We start from the raw sequence: 21,975 nt of genomic DNA on the forward strand, positions 1-21,975 counted from the left end.
CGGGCACTGTTGGCCTTGTAAATGTAATTTCCACCACACCATTGCCTTACAATATAAAGCGCCTTGGGGCAACTGTTTGTTGTGATTTGGCGCTGATGTCATGGTTTATCTCCATAGAAACTACCCAAACAATCCTTCATACAAACTGTTTAGGGACATTACAGTGTTGTGGTGGAAATTACGGCAATAGTGTGGGACAACTACATTTTGTTTAAAAAAATCACAACCGTTGTATGACATTGAATACCCCAATTATGTTTTGATTATTTTACTGTTATTTTATTCAGAGATATTTTAAAACATTAGAAAAAACGTTTCTTTACCATTCATTTTTATCATTGAAGATCAAAAGTCTGGGTGTGGGACAAGCACAAAACGGCAATATTTGCATATAATGATGCTGAAAAAAGGTGAAAAAGTCATCATAGACTACTAGAACAAATTTCTTAACACACTTTCATTGTAAAGATAACTATAAAAGTGTGAAATTTCCCCTTTTTTCTGTTTTTCATACAATATGATCAAAGGACATAATAAGTGCCCGTAGTCTAAGAATCACCCATGTATGACAAAAAGCATATGAAACTGTCTTTAAACTAAATGCAAACAATAAAATAATAGTGCTATTGCATCAAAAGACATACAGGTCAGGGAAATGAAACAAACAACCCCACAAATCTCTTTATTAATAGCCTAAATGATGTGTTTTCTCTTGTGGGACGGAAGAAGACACAAAATCAATGCATCTATGTTATGTTTTTTCTCCTGGAAGAAATGAAATTACGTCATATGCGTGATATTTTACCACTTTAGCGCCTGCCCTTCAAATGACACTGCGGTACCCAACTAAGGGTCTGGGGGGGGGGGGGGGGGGGGGGGGGGGTGGAACCTATCCCAGTAAACATAGAGCATGAGGCGAGGTACACCCTGAACAGGACGCCAGTCTGTCGCAGGGCCACATATAGACAAACAAACACATTTCATACTTGCACACACAGCTATGGACAATTTAAAGTTCCCAATTCGCCTAACCTGCATGTCTTTGGATGTGGAAGGAAGCCGGACCACCTGGGGACAACTCACACAAAAATGGGGAGAACATGCAAACGCCACACAAAAAGGCCACAGGTGGGAAGCAATCCCATGAACACGTGCTAACCACGAATCCACCGTGCTGCCATGTTTAATACTGCTACTACAAAATATTAATAAATAAAAATAAGTAATCAAATCTACATGATTTTTACAATTATTTTATTATTAAGTCATCACTGATGTTTTTATTTCATATATTGGGCAGAACACTTACAAAAAAAAATACATTTTTTAAAATGAGGTTTTAACCTCGCAATTGATGAGTTTCATTGGTGAATTGGTTAGTTTATATATTAGCCCTACTAATGAAGATTTTAAAACTCTACTGACACCCCACCCCCAACAAAAGTAAGATTCCTAAAAGTTTTGTACAATACTGAGTCTCAAACATGTACTGTATAAAAGTCATTTGATTGACGTATTTTATAGATGAAGAAGCGTTGCTGCCTGAGCCCCTCATGAAACATCTCTGTTGGTGTTAACATACTGTACGTCTTAGTTGATGTAACGTGTGTTTTCAGATGGTTGGAACATAACTGTTTGAATATGTGGAACAGTGTTTATGTGACACAGGCACCTTTGTGAGATCTCATTAGTCACTCATAATTGGTAACATACCAGACAGAGGACATCTTTGTTACTGGGCAGCCAGAATTTATACTACATCTTTGATGTTTGACAGCTATTGTAGACTGTGCTGTAAATTGTAGTGACCTTTGGCCTTCAGGTGGCTTGAGGGCACCTGGAGGTCCATTGTTGTCAACTAGCCACAATGTGATTGACATCTGTCTTTGATGTTTGGTGAGAGCACCATGTTGACCTTTTCTCTCCTATTCTGCTATCATCCATTCCCTTCTCCTTAATTTATTTTATTTTTCCATGTATGCCGTTATCTGTGTTCTTTCCTACCTGTTCCATGTTCCTTAATGGATGCTGACACCCATTCCCTCATTTGTTTTGTTTTTCATGGTTCCCTCTTCATCATCTTCAATTTCGTTTTGTAGGCGTTCCTGTCAACAGTCGTGTTTCTTCTAAAATCCAGCAGCTGCTCAACACTCTTAAGAGACCCAAGCGGCCACCATTACGAGAGTTTTTTGTTGATGACTTTGAAGAGCTTTTGGATGGTAAGATGACCTCAGACTAATTACACTGTTTCTGTTTAATCAATAAACCATGGAAAGCATCTTTACTGCAGTAGGATCAGCATACCAAATAAGAGCCTCTGCCAGTCATGTACTCCATTTCATCCACGCATCCCTGCTCGCTTGAGTGTTAAAGATTTGTAGGGAAAATACTTGTATCTTTGATCTGCCTTCTCAAGGTTGTTGATTTTAGCATTTCATGTAGAAGAGTTTATGTAGAGCTCATCTAATTCTTAGGACATCTGATTTATAATTTCACACGTCTCTCTATGCCTAATGTAAAAACAGCAGTTATGTCTGCTTTTAGATTAATGGTTGTTTTTTCTGTTGGTGGAGCTGGTGACCACTAGGTGTACAAAGGGAGTAGGTATGAATGTTGGTTATGTGCACTCGCGTGCGCACACGCACACATATACACACATAATGGACCCGCCCTCTCTAACCATTTCCTCCATTCCAACCAGCCCAGGGTGGGTTTTGGGTGGTACTTTGCCAGGCTGAATAAATACTGTGAAAATGAAAAAGCAGCAGGAATAGCAATACAATGGCAGGTAATTGTAACGCTTCCCTGGCTTTGGCGCAGAGCCGGTGTCATGGCGGCTTAGGTGGTCAGTGTAGCGTGAGCAGGAAAATGCACAAAAAGCAGAAATGGGAGAAGCTCATGTGGTGTGTGTTCTGAAACAGCCAGGATATTTGGTTTGGATAAACCCAACCATCTCGGTTAAGCAATCCTGAATTCCACTTATCAAGAGATTTTGGGTTGAAGTCCAGGGAATAAAGGGATAGAGCCATAGAAGGGAAATTAGAAACAAAAGTTATGCCATGTCTAGCTGAGCAAAACAAATCCTGATACAGGAAAAGGTCTTCTGGTGTCTCAAATGTGATCATTGCTAATTCTGAGAGTTACCATAATGCATATATAAACCCCTTCAGATGACCTAGAACACTGTAACATGCGTCATCTGCAGTCAACAAAAAAGAGTGCAGGCTGCTCTTCATTCCCTGTACTGGATCCCTGTAGCTTTCTGTGTCAACTTCTAGTCTTTGTTGCAAGAAACAAAGCATTGAATTGAAAAAAGGCACCTTAGTGCATTAACTCATCCCTCATGTCCTCTGCTTTCTTCCTTTGTGTAACTTATTTCAGTGATGCTTATCCAGTCTATGGTCCCTCTGTGGTAGAATGAAATTTTGAACTCGATGTGCCATGTCCTTTGTGAATTTTGAAAAAGCTAAAGACCCAACAATTGTGTGTACACCTTTACAAATATCTGCCCAAAAACAAAAACAAACAGCAAAAACTTAATACACCACAACTACTTTGTCAGTAAAGGGTGTCATTGACACAATAATACTGATAGTGACAGCATGAAGCTCATTTGTAATTCCCAAACTTGTCTCACTTCCATTACTCCACATCCTGTATTTATTAATTTTCCCCTAGCCTACCATAGCCAAAATTAGTATGAATCCTATAATTTCATTTTCTATTTCCAGCTAGCATTGCCATAGACCTACAAGCAACTAAACCAACAAAATGTGATGAAGGTTGCTAACTCCCATTGAATAAATTTAGAGAAACTAGCAAGTTATTACTGACGTTAATAACATTACATAGATAATAAGAATGGCGTGATTCACAGCGTGGTATTTTGTTTGCATTGATGTTAGTACATTGTGAACTCAGCGCCACATCTACTTGCAAATTAGCTTCCATAACTGCAGCTAGGCTTTGCTATCTACTGTAACTAGTTACAACGTCATATGACTTGTTTGCATATGACACTGAAAATCTGTTTGGAGGGAGCCGGACAATTGTGCCAGAGTCAATAAAATTTGAGCTATCGGATTCCTTTGGTTCCCAGGCCACTGACTTCCCATCTTATTTTCCAAGATTGTGTAATCTAGGCATCTTGACTATTTCTTTATTATACAAAAATGGAAACTCAGTTTTTTCCAATACAGTAGGTATTGTTGGCAGTACGCCCACAAGGGCATGTTCTGCTTTATTGCTTTAGAGTTCTTTCATCCCTTTTTTCAATATCGCCCAGGCCTATTTGTCAGTGAGCTGTTATGAAACGTTGCTGCGAAAATGTAACTAAATGCAGAAACTTGTCTTTATTGTGAAAATAGTTCAGCAGCCAGATCCCAACCAGCCAAAGCCAGAAGGCCAGCAGATGAGTCCCCTGAAAGGTGAGCCTCTTGGGGTGACCAACTGGCCTCCATCTTTGCCAGCAGCTTTGCAACGGTGGGGAACCACCCAACCCAAGAGCCCTTGTCTGACAGCACTTGACAATGCTGGCAAACCTGTTTATACACTGACCTATGGTAAGTAGCATCAAGATAAAGTCTTATATACAAAAGTAAGTAAGCTGCATTAAACATTTGTCTTTATGTCATGCACCATCCTGTGTGTTTCTCTTGTTCAAGTATGTGTTTTTGTTTTGTTTTGTTCTGTTTTTGTCTAGTTTAATGAAACACTGTATAATCATTTTATCCATATATCTGGATTTGGTAAATCATTTCAAATATATGACAGGATGTGTATACCTCTCCAGGTAAATTATGGACCCGCAGTCAGAAACTGGCCTACACTCTTCTTAATAAGCTGAGCACAAGAAATGAGCATTTGCTTATGCCTGGAGACAGAGTAAGCATTCACATAATAATGGCCATTGTTCTATTTTAGTTATTTGCTTGATGCATTAATGCATAATGTTCATACAAGTATATTGTGCTGGTAGTGCAGCATCACGTAATGGCTGTTAAGTCATCATGTTGGTGCGTAATTGTCATTCCAGCAAAATTTAAAATGTTAACCATAATTTTGTATCAGATAGCTATCTGTTTGGAATAATGTAGCTTTTTAAAAAAATGATTACAACCTACATATAATAGTCTTGTGTTTCCTAAAAAGGGGTATGTGTACATGTGGGATATACACATTGGATGTTAGCTAGTCGTAGCTGACAAGTATGACTAGTTGTCCCATCCCTAATAACCAGTATCGTCCTGTAAATGAAATTTTTTACCTTAAAAGGACACACAGACACAAACATATATATATATATATATATATATATGACCTACTATGACATCTGAATTGTTTGATTATGTCTCTAGGTTGCACTTGTTTTTCCAAACAATGACCCTGTGATGTTCATGGTGGGCTTCTATGGTTGTCTCCTGGCTGAGCTTGTTCCGGTGCCTATTGAAGTGCCACTGACTAGAAAGGTAAAAGCAAATTACAGAAACATAAAATTCATTAATTTAGGGGAGGTGATGGTCTAGTGGTTAAGCATTGGGCTTGAGACCAGAGGATCCTCAGTTCAAATCCCAGCCTGACTGGAAAATCACTAAGGGCCCTTGGGCAAGGTCCTTAATCCCGTAGTTGCTCCCGGCGTGTAGTGGGGCGGCATGCATGGCAGCAGCCTGACTTTGGGGTGAATGTGAGGCATTGATGTGTAAAGCACTTTGAACATCTGATGCAGATGGAAAAACGCTATATAAATACAGTCCATTTACATTCATTCACTTAAAAATATGGTTGCACAATGTGTTGACTACAAATTACGATGGTATGATTTTCATAACCATTGAAGATCTGGACTGACCCCTAGTGGACATCTGATCCTAAGTGACTGAAGGATTGATGAGATGTATCTGCAGTGTTGAAAATTTGTTTATGCCAGGGGAATGACTGATTACTGTTAATGTGTTGCACCACTCCAACTGTACGACCATATCTTTCAATCTTTGTACTCTTCAGGGCATTCAACAGCTAAAACTGAATCATATTCACATAAGTTACAGAGTGTGAGTGTGAATGTTCTTTGTTGCCACAGTACACATGCTGTCCTGTAATTATTCACACTTTAGTGAAGTAAGACAATGTGCTGGCAGCGTATGTGAACGAGCATGTGCCAACGTGACTGCATCCTTTACATAGATTCTCTTAATCTGTCCAGGAGGTGACAGACAGGTCATCAGTATCTCTTTTTTCTTTACACACATCGAGGAGCGTGTCTACTGACACCTTTTATGTATAATGTGTGCTAAAGCTAGTCTTGGTATGACACAAATGTTGTTTGTTGCTATATAGCTGAGCTTTCCGTGTTCCTTGGTGCTACAGGATGCAGGAAGCCAACAGATCGGCTTTCTGTTGGGCAGTTGTGGAGTGACGTTGGCAGTGACCACTGATGCTTGTCAGAAAGGCCTGCCGAAAGCACAGACGGGAGAGGTCGCCACTTTTAAAGGTGAATCCAGTTTTTCTAATGTTTGGGTTTAGATAGTAGCACATAACAATGTTGACAGCATCATGGTGTCTGCACAGTTTGACTGATTTGACATGTCCACTTGTGTAGGTTGGCCAAGATTGCTGTGGTTTGTGACTGATGGAAAGCACGTCGTTAAACCTCCAAAAGACTGGCATCCTCCAGTACGAGAAGCCAGTAATGATATAGCCTACATAGAGGTCAGTGCACCTTTTGATTTAAAATACGGTTTTGAGGGATTTAGTGATTTTCTGGACAAACCATTAATTTGTACTGGACATTGTTACATAAATGGCTCATTTGATGTGCTGTATTAAAGAAAACATTAACTGGGGCTGGTATATGCAGTCACACTAACTATGGTTAACACTAACATGGTTAGCGTCAAGTCAGGTCACGTCTGAGAGCATGCAGTGGCAACCATCCAGGCAAGCTACCAGTTACCCCCACTTTCTGAAGTAGACATCTATATGTCATAGCCAGGTGAAAAGGGGACATGCTGTTGGCCTTTTGTAGTTTTTGGGGTCCTCAGTACTGAAGCACCTGAGCACTGGATCATTTCCAGAGAAGAGCATCATATGGCCACAATGTTGTAGCTGACATTCCCTCATAGTGCAAGTGGTATGCGGCATCTGAATCTCCTGAAGGGATTCTCTGAAGAAACCTAGTACCAAAGACACGCAGGCAACATCTTAGATCACTAGTTTGCATCAAAGTCTTAGAATCTTAGAATCATACAGTAATGCAGGAAGCTCTAGGATCCTAAAGACTTGGTCCTTCATTCTTCTGAAGAAATATCTGTATGCCCAAGCACCTCTGTCCAGTGACCTCATGACTCCATAAGCACCAAGTGACTCTTAACTTCAAAGACCAATTATCTAATGACATGAAGAACACTGTAGAGCTAAGTGAATCTCTGTACAAGTTTGATTCTTCACATGCAGATGCCCTTCGGATGTCTGAGTCCAGTGAGACACGGGAAGCCCGGATGTTAGTCTTCCTCCAGTACGCTTGCAAAACCCAACACTCCAGCTACTCACTCAGCTTCTCAAGTGCTGCAATCATGGCATACATTGATTCCAAAAATTGTCTGCAAAGTCAAGAAACTTTTCCTTGCTGATAGAAGTGTTGGATTCTACAACCCCAGGATCCGGAACACATCCCTAAAGAATGGTGGAATTGACTGGGGAAAAAGTTAGAGGCTCTTCTCCGTTATCTGTGGATTCCCCAACTATGGCAGGTCACGTCAACTGTAGTTAACATACCTATATTTGATAAGTCATTAATACAGCTTGTAAATGCAATCTACTTCTCTAAAGGGGCTTTCACAGTGGCGTATTCATAGAGCTGCTCATTACAGCATATCATCTACGCTGTAATGAGCAGCTCTCCGCCCACTTCACAAGGAGTTTTTTCTCAGTACGTAGCAGTATGTTGAGGGCTACGCGCGTAGGATGGAAGAAATTAAACCTGTTTAATTTTCTTCGGCGTACAGCACAGCATGGAGCCTTCACGCGAGTACAAGTAGCGCTGTGCTACTGTCCGCTATTGTGAGCCCGCCCACGCTGCAACACAGTACTCTGCGCCACTTCACATCTCCCTGTTGTTCTTCTGGAGCTATAAATACTGCAAGATCGTTGCTTTACTTTATCATACAGGACTCATTATATGAGGACTGTTTCACTGTGTCGCATCGTTTCATAAAAGCTCTCTCTCTCCTTAAAATAAAACCGCTCTGTCTCCTCTATCAGACTCCTTATAATAAAATAAAAGCGCTCTCTCACGCGCGCACACGCTCTCTCACGCACTCTCTCTCTCTCACGCACTCTCTCTCTCTGTGTGTGTGTGTGTGTGTCTAATCGGAGCTGTGATTCTTTAAAGTAAACGCCCATTTGCTGTATGTCGGTGCGCTCATCAAACGCCCTGATTGATCAGTCTGATCAAATCTGAAAAGTGCTGTGACTCTAAAATAAACGCGCATTCGCTGCATGTCGGTGCGCTCATCAAACGCCCTGATCGGCTGGGTGACTGTGAGGAGGAAGCGTAGTCCTGAACAGAAGCCCCCTATACACCACCAACCCGTTCACATCTCTAACCGTTTTTCCCCACTCGGCGACACACCCGCCGAGGAACAAACTCTGGTTATTGGCGACTCTGTTTTGAGAAATGTGAAGTTAGCGACACCAGCAACCATAGTCAATTGTCTTCCGGGGGCCAGAGCAGGCAACATTGAAGGAAATTTGAAACTGCTGGCTAAGGCTAAGCGTAAATTTGGTAAGATTGTAATTCACGTCGGCAGTAATGACACCCGGTTACGCCAATCGGAGGTCACTAAAATTAACATTGAATCGGTGTGTAACTTTGCAAAAACAATGTCGGACTCTGTAGTTTTCTCTGGGCGCCTCCCCAATTGGACCGGGAGTGACATGTTTAGCCGCATGTTCTCCTTGAATTGCTGGCTGTCTGAGTGGTGTCCAAAAAATGAGGTGGGCTTCATAGATAATTGGCAAAGCTTCTGGGGAAAACCTGGTCTTGTTAAGAGAGACGGCATCCATCCCACTTTGGATGGAGCAGCTCTCATTTCTAGAAATCTGGCCAATTTTATTAAACCCTCCAAACCGTGACTACCCAGGGTTGGGACCAGGAAGAAGAGTTGTAGTCTTACACACATCTCTGCAGCTTCTCTCCCCCTGCCATCCCCCCAATACCCCATCCCCGTAGAGACAGTGCCTGCTCCCAGACCACCAACAACCAGTAAAAATCTATTTAAGCATAAAAATTCAAAAAGAAAAAATAATATAGCACCTTCAACTGCACCACAGACTAAAACAGTTAAATGTGGTCTATTAAACATTAGGTCTTTCTCTTGTAAGTCCCTGTTAGTAAATGATATAATAATTGATCAACATATTGATTTATTCTGCCTTACAGAAACCTGGTTACAGCAGGATGAATATGTTAGTTTAAATGAGTCAACACCCCCGAGTCACACTAACTGTCAGAATGCTCGTAGCACGGGCCGAGGGGGAGGATTAGCAGCAATCTTCCACTCCAGCTTATTAATTAATCAAAAACCCAGACAGAGCTTTAATTCATTTGAAAGCTTGACTCTTAGTCTTGTCCATCCAAATTGGAAGTTCCAAAAAACAGTTTTATTTGTTGTTATCTGTCGTCCACCTGGTCGTTACTGTGAGTTTCTCTGTGAATTTTCAGACCTTTTGTCTGACTTAGTGCTTAGCTCAGATAAGATAATTATAGTGGGCGATTTTAACATCCACATAGATGCTGAGAATGACAGCCTCAACACTGCATTTAATCTATTATTAGACTCAATTGGCTTTGCTCAAAATGTAAATGAGTCCACCCACCACTTTAATCATACTTTAGATCTTGTTTTGACTTATGGTATGGAAATTGAAGACTTAACAGTATTACCTGAAAACCCCCTTCTGTTTGATCATTTCTTAATAACATTTACATTTAATTTAATGGACTACCCAGCAGTGGGGAATAAGTTTCATTACAGTAGAAGTCTTTTGGAAAGCGCTGTAACTAAGTTTAAGAATATGATTCCTTCTTTGTTATGTTCTCCAATGCCATATACCAACACAGTGCAGAGTAGCTACCTAAACTCTGTGAGTGAGATAGATTATCTCGTCAATAGTTTTACATCCTCATTGAACACAACTTTGGATGCTGTAGCTCCTCTGAAAAAGAGAGCCTTAAATCAGAAGTGCCTGACTCCGTGGTATAACTCACAAACTTGCAGCTTAAAGCAGATAACCCGTAAGTTGGAGAGGAAATGGTGTCTCACTAATTTAGAAGATCTTCACTTAGCCTGGAAAAAGAGTCTGTTGCTCTATAAAAAAGCCCTCCGTAAAGCTAGGACATCTTACTACTCATCACTAATTGAAGAAAATGAGAACAACCCCAGGTTTCTTTTCAGCACTGTAGCCAGGCTGACAGAGTCAGAGCTCTATTGAGCCGAGTATTCCTTTAACTTTAACTAGTAATGACTTCATGACTTTCTTTGCTAATAAAATTTTAACTATTAGAGAAAAAATTACTCATAACCATCCCAAAGACATATCGTTATCTATGGCTGCTTTCAGTAATGCTGGTATTTGGTTAGACTCTTTCTCTCCGATTGTTCTGTCTGAATTATTTTCATTAGTCACTTCCTCCAAACCATCAACATGTCTATTAGTCCCCATTCCTACCAGGCTGCTCAAGGAAGCCCTACCATTAATTAATGCTTCGATCTTAAATATGATCAATCTATCTTTATTAGTTGGCTATGTACCACAGGCTTTTAAGGTGGCAGTAATTAAACCATTACTTAAAAAACCATCACTTGACCCAGCTATCTTAGCTAATTATAGGCCAATCTCCAACCTTCCTTTTCTCTCAAAAATTCTTGAAAAGGCAGTTGTAAAACAGCTAACTGATCATCTGCAGAGGAATGGTGTATTTGAAGAGTTTCAGTCAGGTTTCAGAAATCATCATAGTACAGAAACAGCATTAATGAAGGTTACAAATGATCTTCTTATGGCCTCAGACAGTGGACTCATCTCTGTGCTTGTCCTGTTAGACCTCAGTGCTGCTTTTGATACTGTTGACCATAAAATTTTATTACAGAGATTAGAGCATGCCATAGGTATTAAAGGCACTGCGCTGCACTGGTTTGAATCATATTTATCTAATAGATTACAATTTGTTCATGTAAATGGGGAGTCTTCTTCACAGACTAAGGTTAATTATGGAGTTCCACAAGGTTCTGTGCTAGGACCAGTTTTATTCACTTTATACATGCCTCCCTTAGGCAGTATTATTAGAAAGCATTGCTTAAATTTTCATTGTTACGCAGATGATACCCAGCTTTATCTATCCATGAAGCCAGAGGACACACACAAATTAGTTAAACTGCAGGAATGTCTTACAGACATAAAGACATGGATGACCTCTAATTTCCTGCTCTTAAATTCAGATAAAACTGAAGTTATTGTACTTGGCCCCACAAATCTTAGAAACATGTTGTCTAACCAAATCCTTACTCTGGATGGCATTACCCTGACCTTTAGTAATACTGTGAGAAATCTTGGAGTCATTTTTGATTAGGATATGTCCTTCAATGTGCATATTAAGCAAATATGTAGGACTGCTTTTTTACATTTGCACAATATCTCTAAAATTAGAAAGGTCTTGTCTCAGAGTGATGCTGAAAAACTAATTCATGCATTTATTTCCTCTAGGCTGGACTATTGTAATTCATTATTATCAGGTTGTCCTAAAAGTTCCCTGAAAAGCCTTCAGTTAATTCAAAATGCTGCAAGAGTACTGACGGGGACTAGAAGGAGAGAGCATATTTCACCCATATTGGCCTCTCTTCATTGGCTTCCTGTTAATTCTAGAATAGAATTTAAAATTCTTCTTCTTACTTATAAGGTTTTGAATAATCAGGTCCCATCTTAACTTACGGACCTCTTAGTACCATATCACCCCAATAGAGCGCTTCGCTCTCAGACTGCAGGCTTACTTGTAGTTCCTAGGGTTTTTAAGAGTAGAATGGGAGGCAGAGCCTTCAGCTTTCAGGCTCCTCTCCTGTGGAACCAGCTCCCAATTCAGATCAGGGAGACAGACACCCTCTCTACTTTTAAGATTAGGCTTAAAACTTTCCTTTTTGCTAAAGCTTATAGTTAGGGCTAGGGCTGGATCAGGTGACCCTGAACCATTCCTTAGTTATGCTGCTATAGACTTAGACTGCTGGGGGGTTCCCGTGATGCACTGAGTGTTTCTTTCTCTTTTTGCTCTGTATGCACCACTCTGCATTTAATCATTAGTGATTGATCTCTGCTCTCTTCCACAGCATGTCTTTTTCCTGATTCTCTCCCCTCAGTCCCAGCAGAAGACTGCCCCTCCCTGAGCCTGGTTCTGCTGGAGGTTTCTTCCTGTTAAAAGGGAGTTTTTCCTTCCCACTGTCGCCAAGTGCTTGCTCATAGGGGGTCGTTTTGACCATTGGGGTTTTTCTGTAATTATTGTATAGCTTTTGCCTTGCAATATAAAGCGCCTTGGGGCAACTGTTGTTGTGATTTGGCGCTATATAAATAAAATTGATTTGATTTGAGAGAGAGAGAGAGAGAGAGAGATGCAGATGTGCTTAACTTAATCTGTAATTCTTACTTAATATTGCCACCAAAATATTTTTGTTTCAGTTTGTTGGATTAATAATGGAATTAGTAATAAATTACTAAACCTTTTTTTTAATCAAACTTGAAAGAAGATTGGATCTTGACAAAAATAGGTGCCATCAGATTGTTGGGGAGTTGTTTGGGGCACTGGCATGGTCAGCAGTTGTCATATTGTTATTTATTTTCAGCTGTGGATCTTTTTTAACAGCTGACATCCCATATTTGAATGACATATTTCTGAAATGTATATATTTCTAGTACAAGACCAGTAAAGAGGGCAGCACGATGGGGATCACTGTGTCTCATTCAGCCATGTTGGCTCACTGTCATGCCCTCAGCCAGGCCTGTGGCTACACAGAGGGTGAGCACACACTCTGTATACATGTTTCACATGACTGTACTTCTGTGTACTGTGTCTTTGCCATCAGTCATTCCTTCATGTTTAAAAAAAAACATATAGATGGTAGTTTAAAAGGTGTCATGGTTTGATTTGAAGAACAGCAGCTCAAATAAAAATAAACTTGGCTTGACGTGTTGATGCTCCCGGTTGGATGACGGTCATGTATGATATTGTATAGTTTCTGTGTATGTTGCTCATAGGTTTTGCCAAAGTGTAATTACAGTCTAGTGTGATAAATGCAGCTGTTCACCTGGGTATTTGAGAACATCAGACCTGCGTCAGATGTTCTTAAAAAAGAAGAAAATGCAAGGCACATCTTCTCTTCATGCCCCAGTTTCAACATAAATAATGTTGTACTCCACGAACAGACCCCAGAGACAGTCCACTTCTGTTTCTGAAACTTAGTTTGGTGCTTCGTCCAACACTTGTCATTATGGATATGTGGTTACATTAAATGATAAAATAGAATATCCAACCATGCTCGTGTAGATTAACAAATGAGCACTGAATTGCTAGAAACATGTTTTGCCTTCCTAACTGTCAAAATCTTTTTCTTACATATATAACTGAATTGTAGCTGAGACCATAACCAACGTGCTGGACTTCAAGCGAGAAGCGGGATTGTGGCACGGTGTTCTCACTGTAAGTAGTCTTGTACCTTCTGGTAAAGCTGAAGGGTTGGGTATGTACGTGATTATAAACAGGAGATTCCTGTGCTCAGTTGGTAGAGAAAACAGCCTGTTTTTGATAAGGACTTTATCATTGTGCACATACTGAAAATACAGCTGAAACATCTTGTCTATAAACTGGTCATATGATTAAGGTTCTTCCAACTTTGATTAGCTGATTGTAGATTTGTGAAATTGTCATGGGGCACGTGCATAACCTAGTGTTATTAAATATTTGAATTCCAAACTGACATGCACACTGACAACATTTAGTCATGATACACTAATAATATTTTTGTTCTGGTTGTCTGGTTTCATGGCAGAGTGTTATGAATCGGATGCACGTGATCAGCATTCCTTACTCTCTGATGAAAGTCAACCCCATCTCTTGGATACAGAAGGTTCACACATACAAAGGTGAGGGTCGGCTCTCCTTGATATCCCTGTTCACTCTTCCTCAGATAACTACGAAGGATTAGCCAACTAGATGGGATTAAATTATAAAACTGTCTTAATGGGATTTACACTTCCCTTGGACTTTTAATTTGAATGGGGAGAACATCCACAGCTATAGTGCCATAGTTATAAAGAAATAAATTATACTGTAAATAGTAGAAATATTTTCTTTACTGACAGATTATTGTGTAAATAATTGCAACCAGATTTATTGTAAGTCAATGCACCATCCAGGTGTTGTCCATATTATGGACAGAGGTGAACATTTTTCAATCACCACTTTTCCGGATGCAGAGCATTATTGACACTGGACATTGTTTCCTCAACATGGTAAATTTGACAACTGATGGACTGTATTAAAGAAAATGATGAACATGGTTTGAGCCACCATATGCTGTTATCGCTAATGGCTAGCACCAGCTCTTATTGCATGACGACATTTTGATACGGTCCGTCAGTAGTCAACAGCTGTTGAAGTTTCAGTGTCCGGGAGAATGGAACTAATGTGTAATTTTCCTGGAAGATGATGGTCATAGTCAGCAGTCCTTTCATTAGGAGTCAGTGACCATCCACTTGACAAATCTATAAATTTTGTAGAAATTTGAGGTTGGATGAGTTGTGAGGCTGCATTTCTGTCTCTCTGTTAAATGTTTATGTGTTTACTGCACAGCACGGGTAGCAGTGGTGAAGTCCAGGGACATGCACTGGTCTCTACTGGCCCAGAGAGACCAGAGAGATGTCAGCCTGAGCTCACTGCGCATGCTGATTGTAGCAGATGGTGCAAACCCCTGTGAGTCCACACCACACTCACATCATAAAATATCACAGGTTGAACCTTGTGACTGAGTTACTACGCTTATGGGTGCGTTTGATGACTCTAGAGCAGTTTGTTTGACTCCGTTGGGGAGTAATCTGGGCTGATTTGGGTTGCACGCCTGTTTCTGTGTGTGTGATAACAGGGTCGATATCTTCCTGCGATGCCTTCCTTAACGTGTTCCAGGCACGTGGGCTCAGACCTGAGGTGATCTGCCCATGTGCCAGCTCTTCAGAAGCCATGACTGTCGCCATCCGCAGGTACGCTGTTGTTACTGCAGTTTTTGGGAATAATGCAAGCTGGAATCTCTTTTTTTTTGTGTGTGTGTGTGGTGTGTAAGTTCAGAAGAACTGTTCAGCGACAAGGTTTTGCTTCTTGAACACAATGAAATTATAGAGCTTTACAGCTTTCTGCTCATCATGTAGTTTAATTAAGAAAGTGGATTATGATGACTGGAGGACAAGAATCACTTGGTGTACATGGAATCATTAGCTCAATATTTTAAAATGACATTTGGTTTGAGAATTATGTGCATCTGTGGGCATCAAGTAAAGGCATTAGCACCAATTGCTGTTCCAGTGGTTTTACTTTTACTGAATTAAACTGACATCCCTATACCGGTCGTCCGATTTCTGGTTACACTCAGGAACAATCATTGTTGGATTCAACTAGTTTTCTAGAGAAAGTGATCTCCATATTTTCAGATTAAATTCACAAGATAAAAAATCACTAAACATTATTGGAAATACCCTAATGGTTAGATTGTAGAAGAACTACCATATTGGCCTGAATATAAGATGGCCTTAATTATAAGACTCCGCCCATTTTTCAAGATATATTTTTGGAAACATATTTTCTCAGGGTTTCTAAAAAAGATAATCCTTGATTTGATTTGAGAGAGAAAAACAGGCTAGATTGTATCAAGCAGTAGTACAATTAACAGTGCAAAATGGCCAACTTTGGTTCCTCAGATCATCATGTCAGTTTCTCATTTTTCCAAGGGTAGAACCTTTCAGATGGGTAAAACTCCAAAAGCTCAGAGATTCCCAGAAGGGACACCAAAAGCAACTTTGGATAACAAGCAAAAAAAAACACATTATAAGGTACTCCCAACCCTATTGCTGGGTGCTTGGACCCTAACAGGTTGTTGGTACATAACATGCATGAACTTTGCAGAAGGGACTGCTTCAGAGTACATTCTGAGGACATTAAAGGAGAAAGCGAACATGATGTGGTGTTATTCTGCTGCTCTGTTTATTAAGACCAAATCTATCTTGTTGTAGTTCAAGCAGCAAAAATAGCATGGGTCCATTGTTGAAATAAAATTGGGGTTGGTGGTGCAGAAGCTGTAGTCAGGGGAGGAGTTTGCACGCGCGCGCGCGTGTGTGTGTGTGTGTGTTCGTTCAATAGTTTTTGAACTTCAGACATGTTTTTGTAATGCAGACCTCCAGAAATGGGCATTCCACCTCCAGGGAAGGCGGTCCTGTCTATGGCAGGGCTGAGCCACAGTGTGATCCGTGTTGACACCGAGGAGAAACTCTCTGTCCTTACAGTGCAAGATGTGGGTCAGGTCATGCCTGGAGGTACAGCACAATGCACCATTGATATGTAGCCGAGTTTGAGAGGTACAATGCAAAAGATCATGATGAAAGATGTGTAGAATTATGATGCTTACATTGTAGCATGGGTAGCAGTGTGCCTCAGGGCCTACATAGAACGTCAAATACTTTACTTTGAAAGCTCAGGTTTGTGACAGGTTTGCCTATATCATGCAGATGTACAAAGGATGAAGTGAAACACACCAGTATTTATTGTCCAAAAACAAGAAACAAGTAAACAAAATGTCAGTCTGAGACCTGGTGGCCTTTCTTTCTCCACCAATCATCTCATCCTCCATCAAGTTCCATATTGTTTCATGTATCCTGTGCTCCTTGTTAGTACTGACATCTTTTCTTATGCATCCTCAGCCCTGGTTTGCGTGGTGCAGGTGGAGGGAGCACCATACCTCTGTCACACTGATGAGGTTGGAGAAATTTGTATTAGCTCAGGCAGCACTGGCATGTCATACTACGGCCTCCCTGGCATGACCAAGAACATCTTTGAGGTTAGTTTCTAACTACTAGAAGACTTTTAATGTGGCAACTCATTGATTTTTCTTATTAGAACATTTAGTAGCAACGAAACAATTTTTGCTCATTTAAACAGAGCAGAGGTTTTTATGCTGGTTGTCAACCTGTTGTGTGGCTCTCAGCATTGTTGTCCTGCTACCTGAAAGAACCTTCCAACCAAGCAAACTCAAGAGGCAGTTAATCGCTCTTTTTTCCCAGGACAGTAAGGAAAATCAAGGGCTGAATGGTCGTTTTAGTGGCCTGTCTTGTTTATCTATGGCACATGGTCTTAAGTGCAAGGGAAAGTACCTCGCAGAATCAGTCTGCTCCTGGCTTTTGTTTATAAAGACAGCATATCTTCTTATAACAAGGCTGCTAGAAGAGAACAGGATTTTTTAGAATAATTACTGAAAATGGTGGCAACTCCAGGATCTTGTTCTGTACAATTTCCAAAGTGTTGAACATTGTACTGACTTGAAAACTCCACTGTCAAACCTCTCCAGTAAACTGCAAGAAATTTGCAATTTGTCTTTGGGATGTCAAAACATCCCATAAACACTGATGTGATGTGTCCCTAAGGAGAAAAACAAAGTGTTTCTAAGATATGTCCTGTTCTTATTCTTATCTAGTAATATAAGCAACAGGTTGGTTAGCCTTTGGTGTCCAACAGCAGCCTATACTAAAGGTTCTTGAAATACTGCAATATCTCCACCTGGTGGACATTTGCCATTAATGCAGGCACAATAGAGTTCCCCTAAGAGCTCTAGTATTTGCTATATTATTACCAGTATTATTTACCAGTATAGTAGAGTACTGTTTTGCATTAGTGTGAAAACTCCCTGGCATTGATGTACGACTGCATATTTTCCAGTATTACCACACCATAGATAAATTTTTTCCAATATTACTCACAGGTGCAACATTTTCTTATTGCTTTAAAGAAAAAATGCTGCTTGCCACCTTTCTTGCATTCATATTAGGAGCATTTTTCTCCCAGACCCCATGTAGGGCTGAAGCCCAGAATTCAGACAAGGTCAGTGGATGTGCCTAAACAGGAGTCCATATGTGGACATTTGTGTCATATGTCACAGACATATTAAGCAAGACATTTCACACCAGAATTTACTTTTATCTCTCCAATGATATACGTAAAAGGTGAAATTAAATCCTCAGCATGCTGCATTGACCCAGTACTCACTAGATTTATAAGCTCATATTTAAGTGTTTCAGGTTACGTCCGAAATAAGCATCTTTGCAGCATTTCTTCAGACTGGAATTTTCCCCAGCTGGTTTAAAATTGTTTTTGTTTTTTTTTTAAACATTATTAAATAGATCTAATCTAAACAGGAAGGTGCTAAATAATTACATACCCATGTAAAACCTTCCTTTGTAAGTAAAATACTTGAGAAAGACATTTCAAAGACAATCACAACCTTACCAGTGGGAAATGATGCACAGAAACAGACAGGAAACAGTCATTTGACATTGATGCAAGCACGTTCTCAGTTCTGGTACTTCTAGAGAGTTTTGCATTCTCATAGAGTAGTTTCAAAAAGTGGGTGATTGCAATTCTGTTACAGACAGGGAACTCTGTCTTAGCATTGGTGGCCAAAAGTCCTACATTCATAATATTTCCTATCACATGGCACAAGGAATCTTTGCTCTTCTCACACTGCACTCTTCTACTTTTTCCCAGCACAATGTCATCAGAAAATACATTCATACTTCCGGATATGCTGATGCCACACAGCTATGATCCTGTTTAGAGATCCTTTCTTTGATTCTTTCTGTTTAAAGTAATTGTGTTTTCATTCAAATTTTTTTGATTGGCAGTTCTATAATTGTTTATACTTTAGACCCATAGCTACAACCAGAAAAGGTGTGTGTGTGTGTGTGTGGGGGGGGGGGGGGTGTTTTCATTTATATGAAAGGCTAAACATTTATATGATTGTTTATCCACACCATGCTGGTATACACCTGGTATACACCTGCTATCATTGCCACCACCTCCACAGCAGCAGGAGCCTGACTGTATGCGGCCCTTGGTGTCAACAATGAAGGCAGAGAGTCTCCATAACGGGTGCAGTTGTTTTAATCTGTCATCTACTCAAGACTGTGAAACTATAAGTAAAATAAAAACAAAGGTATAAATACAAATGTAACATAACACCAGTGTTAACAAATTCTTAAACTTTACAGTGCAATACTTATGCGTACACATACATAAATAGCATATTAACTGATTCAGTCAACTCAAATATTTATACAGATACACAAAGCAAGAAAAATATTTAAATAATCCTCATATTGACACACAAATCCTCAGAGACACCAGAGAAATAACACTGACTTCTACAAATAGTAAGTAGTAGCATTTTACAACAATAGTGTGTTTACAACCCACAGTCTGAGCGTACGCACCTCACTCCTCTCACCAAGGGCATAAAACTGCTCAGACTTGGCTAGCTTCTCTTGTAACATCAACATTACTTGTGAATGGACACTTCTTTGCCAAACAGAATTTCACACTGATGCACTAAACAAAAATAAAGAACACGTTCACAAAACAGTGTGTATTAACATCATATTTTGTATAAAGTATGTAATTAGTAATCAAAGCAAAACATCAACATACCATGTTGATTTGGGCAGATACAAACAAGGTGGGTGAGAAAACCGGGGATTTTACTTTCTGTGCTCTCCATTGCTCATCATTAAAGGTGATTGGACGGCAGGGGGTCCTAGAACATGCGTGGGTGGGACTCCTTCTTTTGACATACAAGCCACTGGGCCTGTGCTGTGCCTGCAGGCTGCAGCTGAGCTCTGTGGGCTGGTGCATGTCTCTCTCCCTGGGCCAGTAGAGTTACCATGGCAAGGAGCAGTAAAAATAAAAAAGGGCAGCCATTATTGATCGGCTCAATCCACCCCTGCCAGTCTGCATCCTTGAACAAAACACTCTGCATTGTCTCAGTCCAGCCAGCTGTAAATGGGTACAGGTGTTGCCGAAAGAATGGCCCCCTCTAAAAATCGCTCCGTCCTGCCTTCACTGCGCATGCGTCTGAGACTGACTCTGAGTCTGACTCTCTACACCCAAAGCAATCAAAAGGAATAATGTGATTAGTAACCATCAGATGACAAAGTAAAATCTCTTAAATCATTCTAAAGTCAGTTTTAAGCACAAAGAAGGCTGTTTTAAGCAGAAGCAAGGCGATAATCTGTGAATCGCTACTGGCACTCAGAAATGACGTAAGGGCAACAGCAGCACATCAGACTCAGACATGCTGCTGTGGTGCTCTAATCGCTCCCCCATCTTTTATTATAAAATAATGCTGAATTTATCTGGAAATGATTGTTGTGCAAAAGCTTCAGATATCTGTCACTGAGATAGATGATGACTAGAGTGCAGTGATAATTGGTGAATCACTGCTGCCGCACCGAAATGATGCATGCACAGTGAAGGCAGGGTAGACTGATTTTTAGGGGGGACTGTTCGGTCTGCGACACTGGCTTTGACTGAGGAAGTAATGTGTGATGGACTGGCACCTCATCCATGGTGAGCTGTAGACTCTCAACTCCTTCACGCTACAGTACCTGAGGAAATGCACCTGCACCAGTGGGCCTTACTTCTTATTCTATGTGTTTTAGCATAAAATGTTCGAAAGTCGACGCAAGTTTTTCTTAAAAAGGAGTCATGATGGTCTGATGATTAAAGTGGGGGGGTGGTGCTTGAGACCAGAGGATCTTCAGTTCAAGTCCCCATCAAACCAGAAAATCACTAAGTGCCCTTCGGCAAAGTCTTTCATCCCCAAGTTGAAGTCTTGTATGGCAGCAGTGCTGTGTGAATGTATGGGTGAATATGAGGCATCATTGTAAAGCGCTTTGAGCTTCTGATTCAAATGGAGGAGTGCTATATAAATGCGATCATTTACTATTTAAGAAAAAGAATATAAGTACATTTCTTTGATTATTCACCCCAAAATTAATTTTGTATTATTGTCACAGTTGCAACACTAATTTAAACTTTGCAGCTGTTTAGCTCAGTTAGCATGCTTCTTTCCTTCGCATCTTTTTCAAAAGAGGTTGCCCAAAATCTTGTTCAGCATACAGTAATTCAGGTGATTTTCTTTCTTCAGAGGCATAATTTTATGAGGTTGAATTGGACGTGTACTTACGTATGCAGAGTTGCTTGTGCATTCATGTGTATTTGTTCTTCTGCAGACTATCCCACTGACATCATCAGGACTTCCAATCAGTGACAAACCCTTCACAAGGACATCACTGCTGGGTTTTGTGGGGCCGGTATGTGCAGTCTTTTTGCTTTCTTTGCTTTGCTGTTTTTCATCCTGCACTGGTTGGATTCTGCCATAAATGCATGAATTCTCATATACACCTTCCGGTTGTGAAATATGTTTAGCAAACCATGTAGTATGAGTTGTCATGACTGAAAGTAGCAGTGGAACCTAACATGACTTATTTAATTTAAAAATGAATAAGAAGTCTGATTTTAGGATTATTGGACCTGATCTGAAACAGCAGAGAGAGACAATGAGACAGGTTTGCATTCGTACGAAAAAACATGCTTGCATTTCGTCGTCATCTGTGGAGGCTGTGCCTCCCTGTACTTGACATTAATTGGTTTGTGGACATGCGTGCATCTAACATTGGCTTGTTTTCATTTTTGCAGGTAGTTTCTGCTTAACTGTGTCTTTTCAGATTGACTTTACTTCTTCTGAACAAATTGCATTGGTTTGATCCAAGGCAGCTTTCACACTTATTTTGGTCGCACCAAACTGAAAAGTCAAAATGTCCAAACCAAAAAAAATACGTGTAAAA

General features: G+C 40.3%; 1 protein-coding gene across 6 annotated transcripts in view; it reads left to right on the forward strand.

Annotated features, from left to right (window-relative positions):
- The window catches only part of dip2a (disco-interacting protein 2 homolog A), a 254,093-nt gene that overhangs the window by 203,172 nt on the left and 28,946 nt on the right, over positions 1-21,975 (forward strand). For all 6 annotated transcript variants that reach the window (XM_034185907.1, XM_034185908.1, XM_034185909.1 and 3 more), the window contains 14 exons: positions 2,100-2,219; positions 4,368-4,562; positions 4,793-4,884; positions 5,358-5,468; positions 6,367-6,490; positions 6,599-6,708; positions 12,955-13,057; positions 13,674-13,738; positions 14,088-14,181; positions 14,891-15,010; positions 15,180-15,294; positions 16,478-16,617; positions 17,002-17,138; positions 21,361-21,441. In XM_034185907.1, the coding sequence (XP_034041798.1) occupies positions 2,100-2,219; positions 4,368-4,562; positions 4,793-4,884; positions 5,358-5,468; positions 6,367-6,490; positions 6,599-6,708; positions 12,955-13,057; positions 13,674-13,738; positions 14,088-14,181; positions 14,891-15,010; positions 15,180-15,294; positions 16,478-16,617; positions 17,002-17,138; positions 21,361-21,441 (1,607 nt within the window). The remainder of the gene's footprint in view (positions 1-2,099; positions 2,220-4,367; positions 4,563-4,792; positions 4,885-5,357; positions 5,469-6,366; positions 6,491-6,598; positions 6,709-12,954; positions 13,058-13,673; positions 13,739-14,087; positions 14,182-14,890; positions 15,011-15,179; positions 15,295-16,477; positions 16,618-17,001; positions 17,139-21,360; positions 21,442-21,975) is intronic.

The sequence above is a fragment of the Thalassophryne amazonica genome, chromosome 14 (assembly GCF_902500255.1).
Source record: "Thalassophryne amazonica chromosome 14, fThaAma1.1, whole genome shotgun sequence".
In the NCBI taxonomy this organism is placed as follows: Eukaryota; Metazoa; Chordata; class Actinopteri; order Batrachoidiformes; family Batrachoididae; genus Thalassophryne; species Thalassophryne amazonica.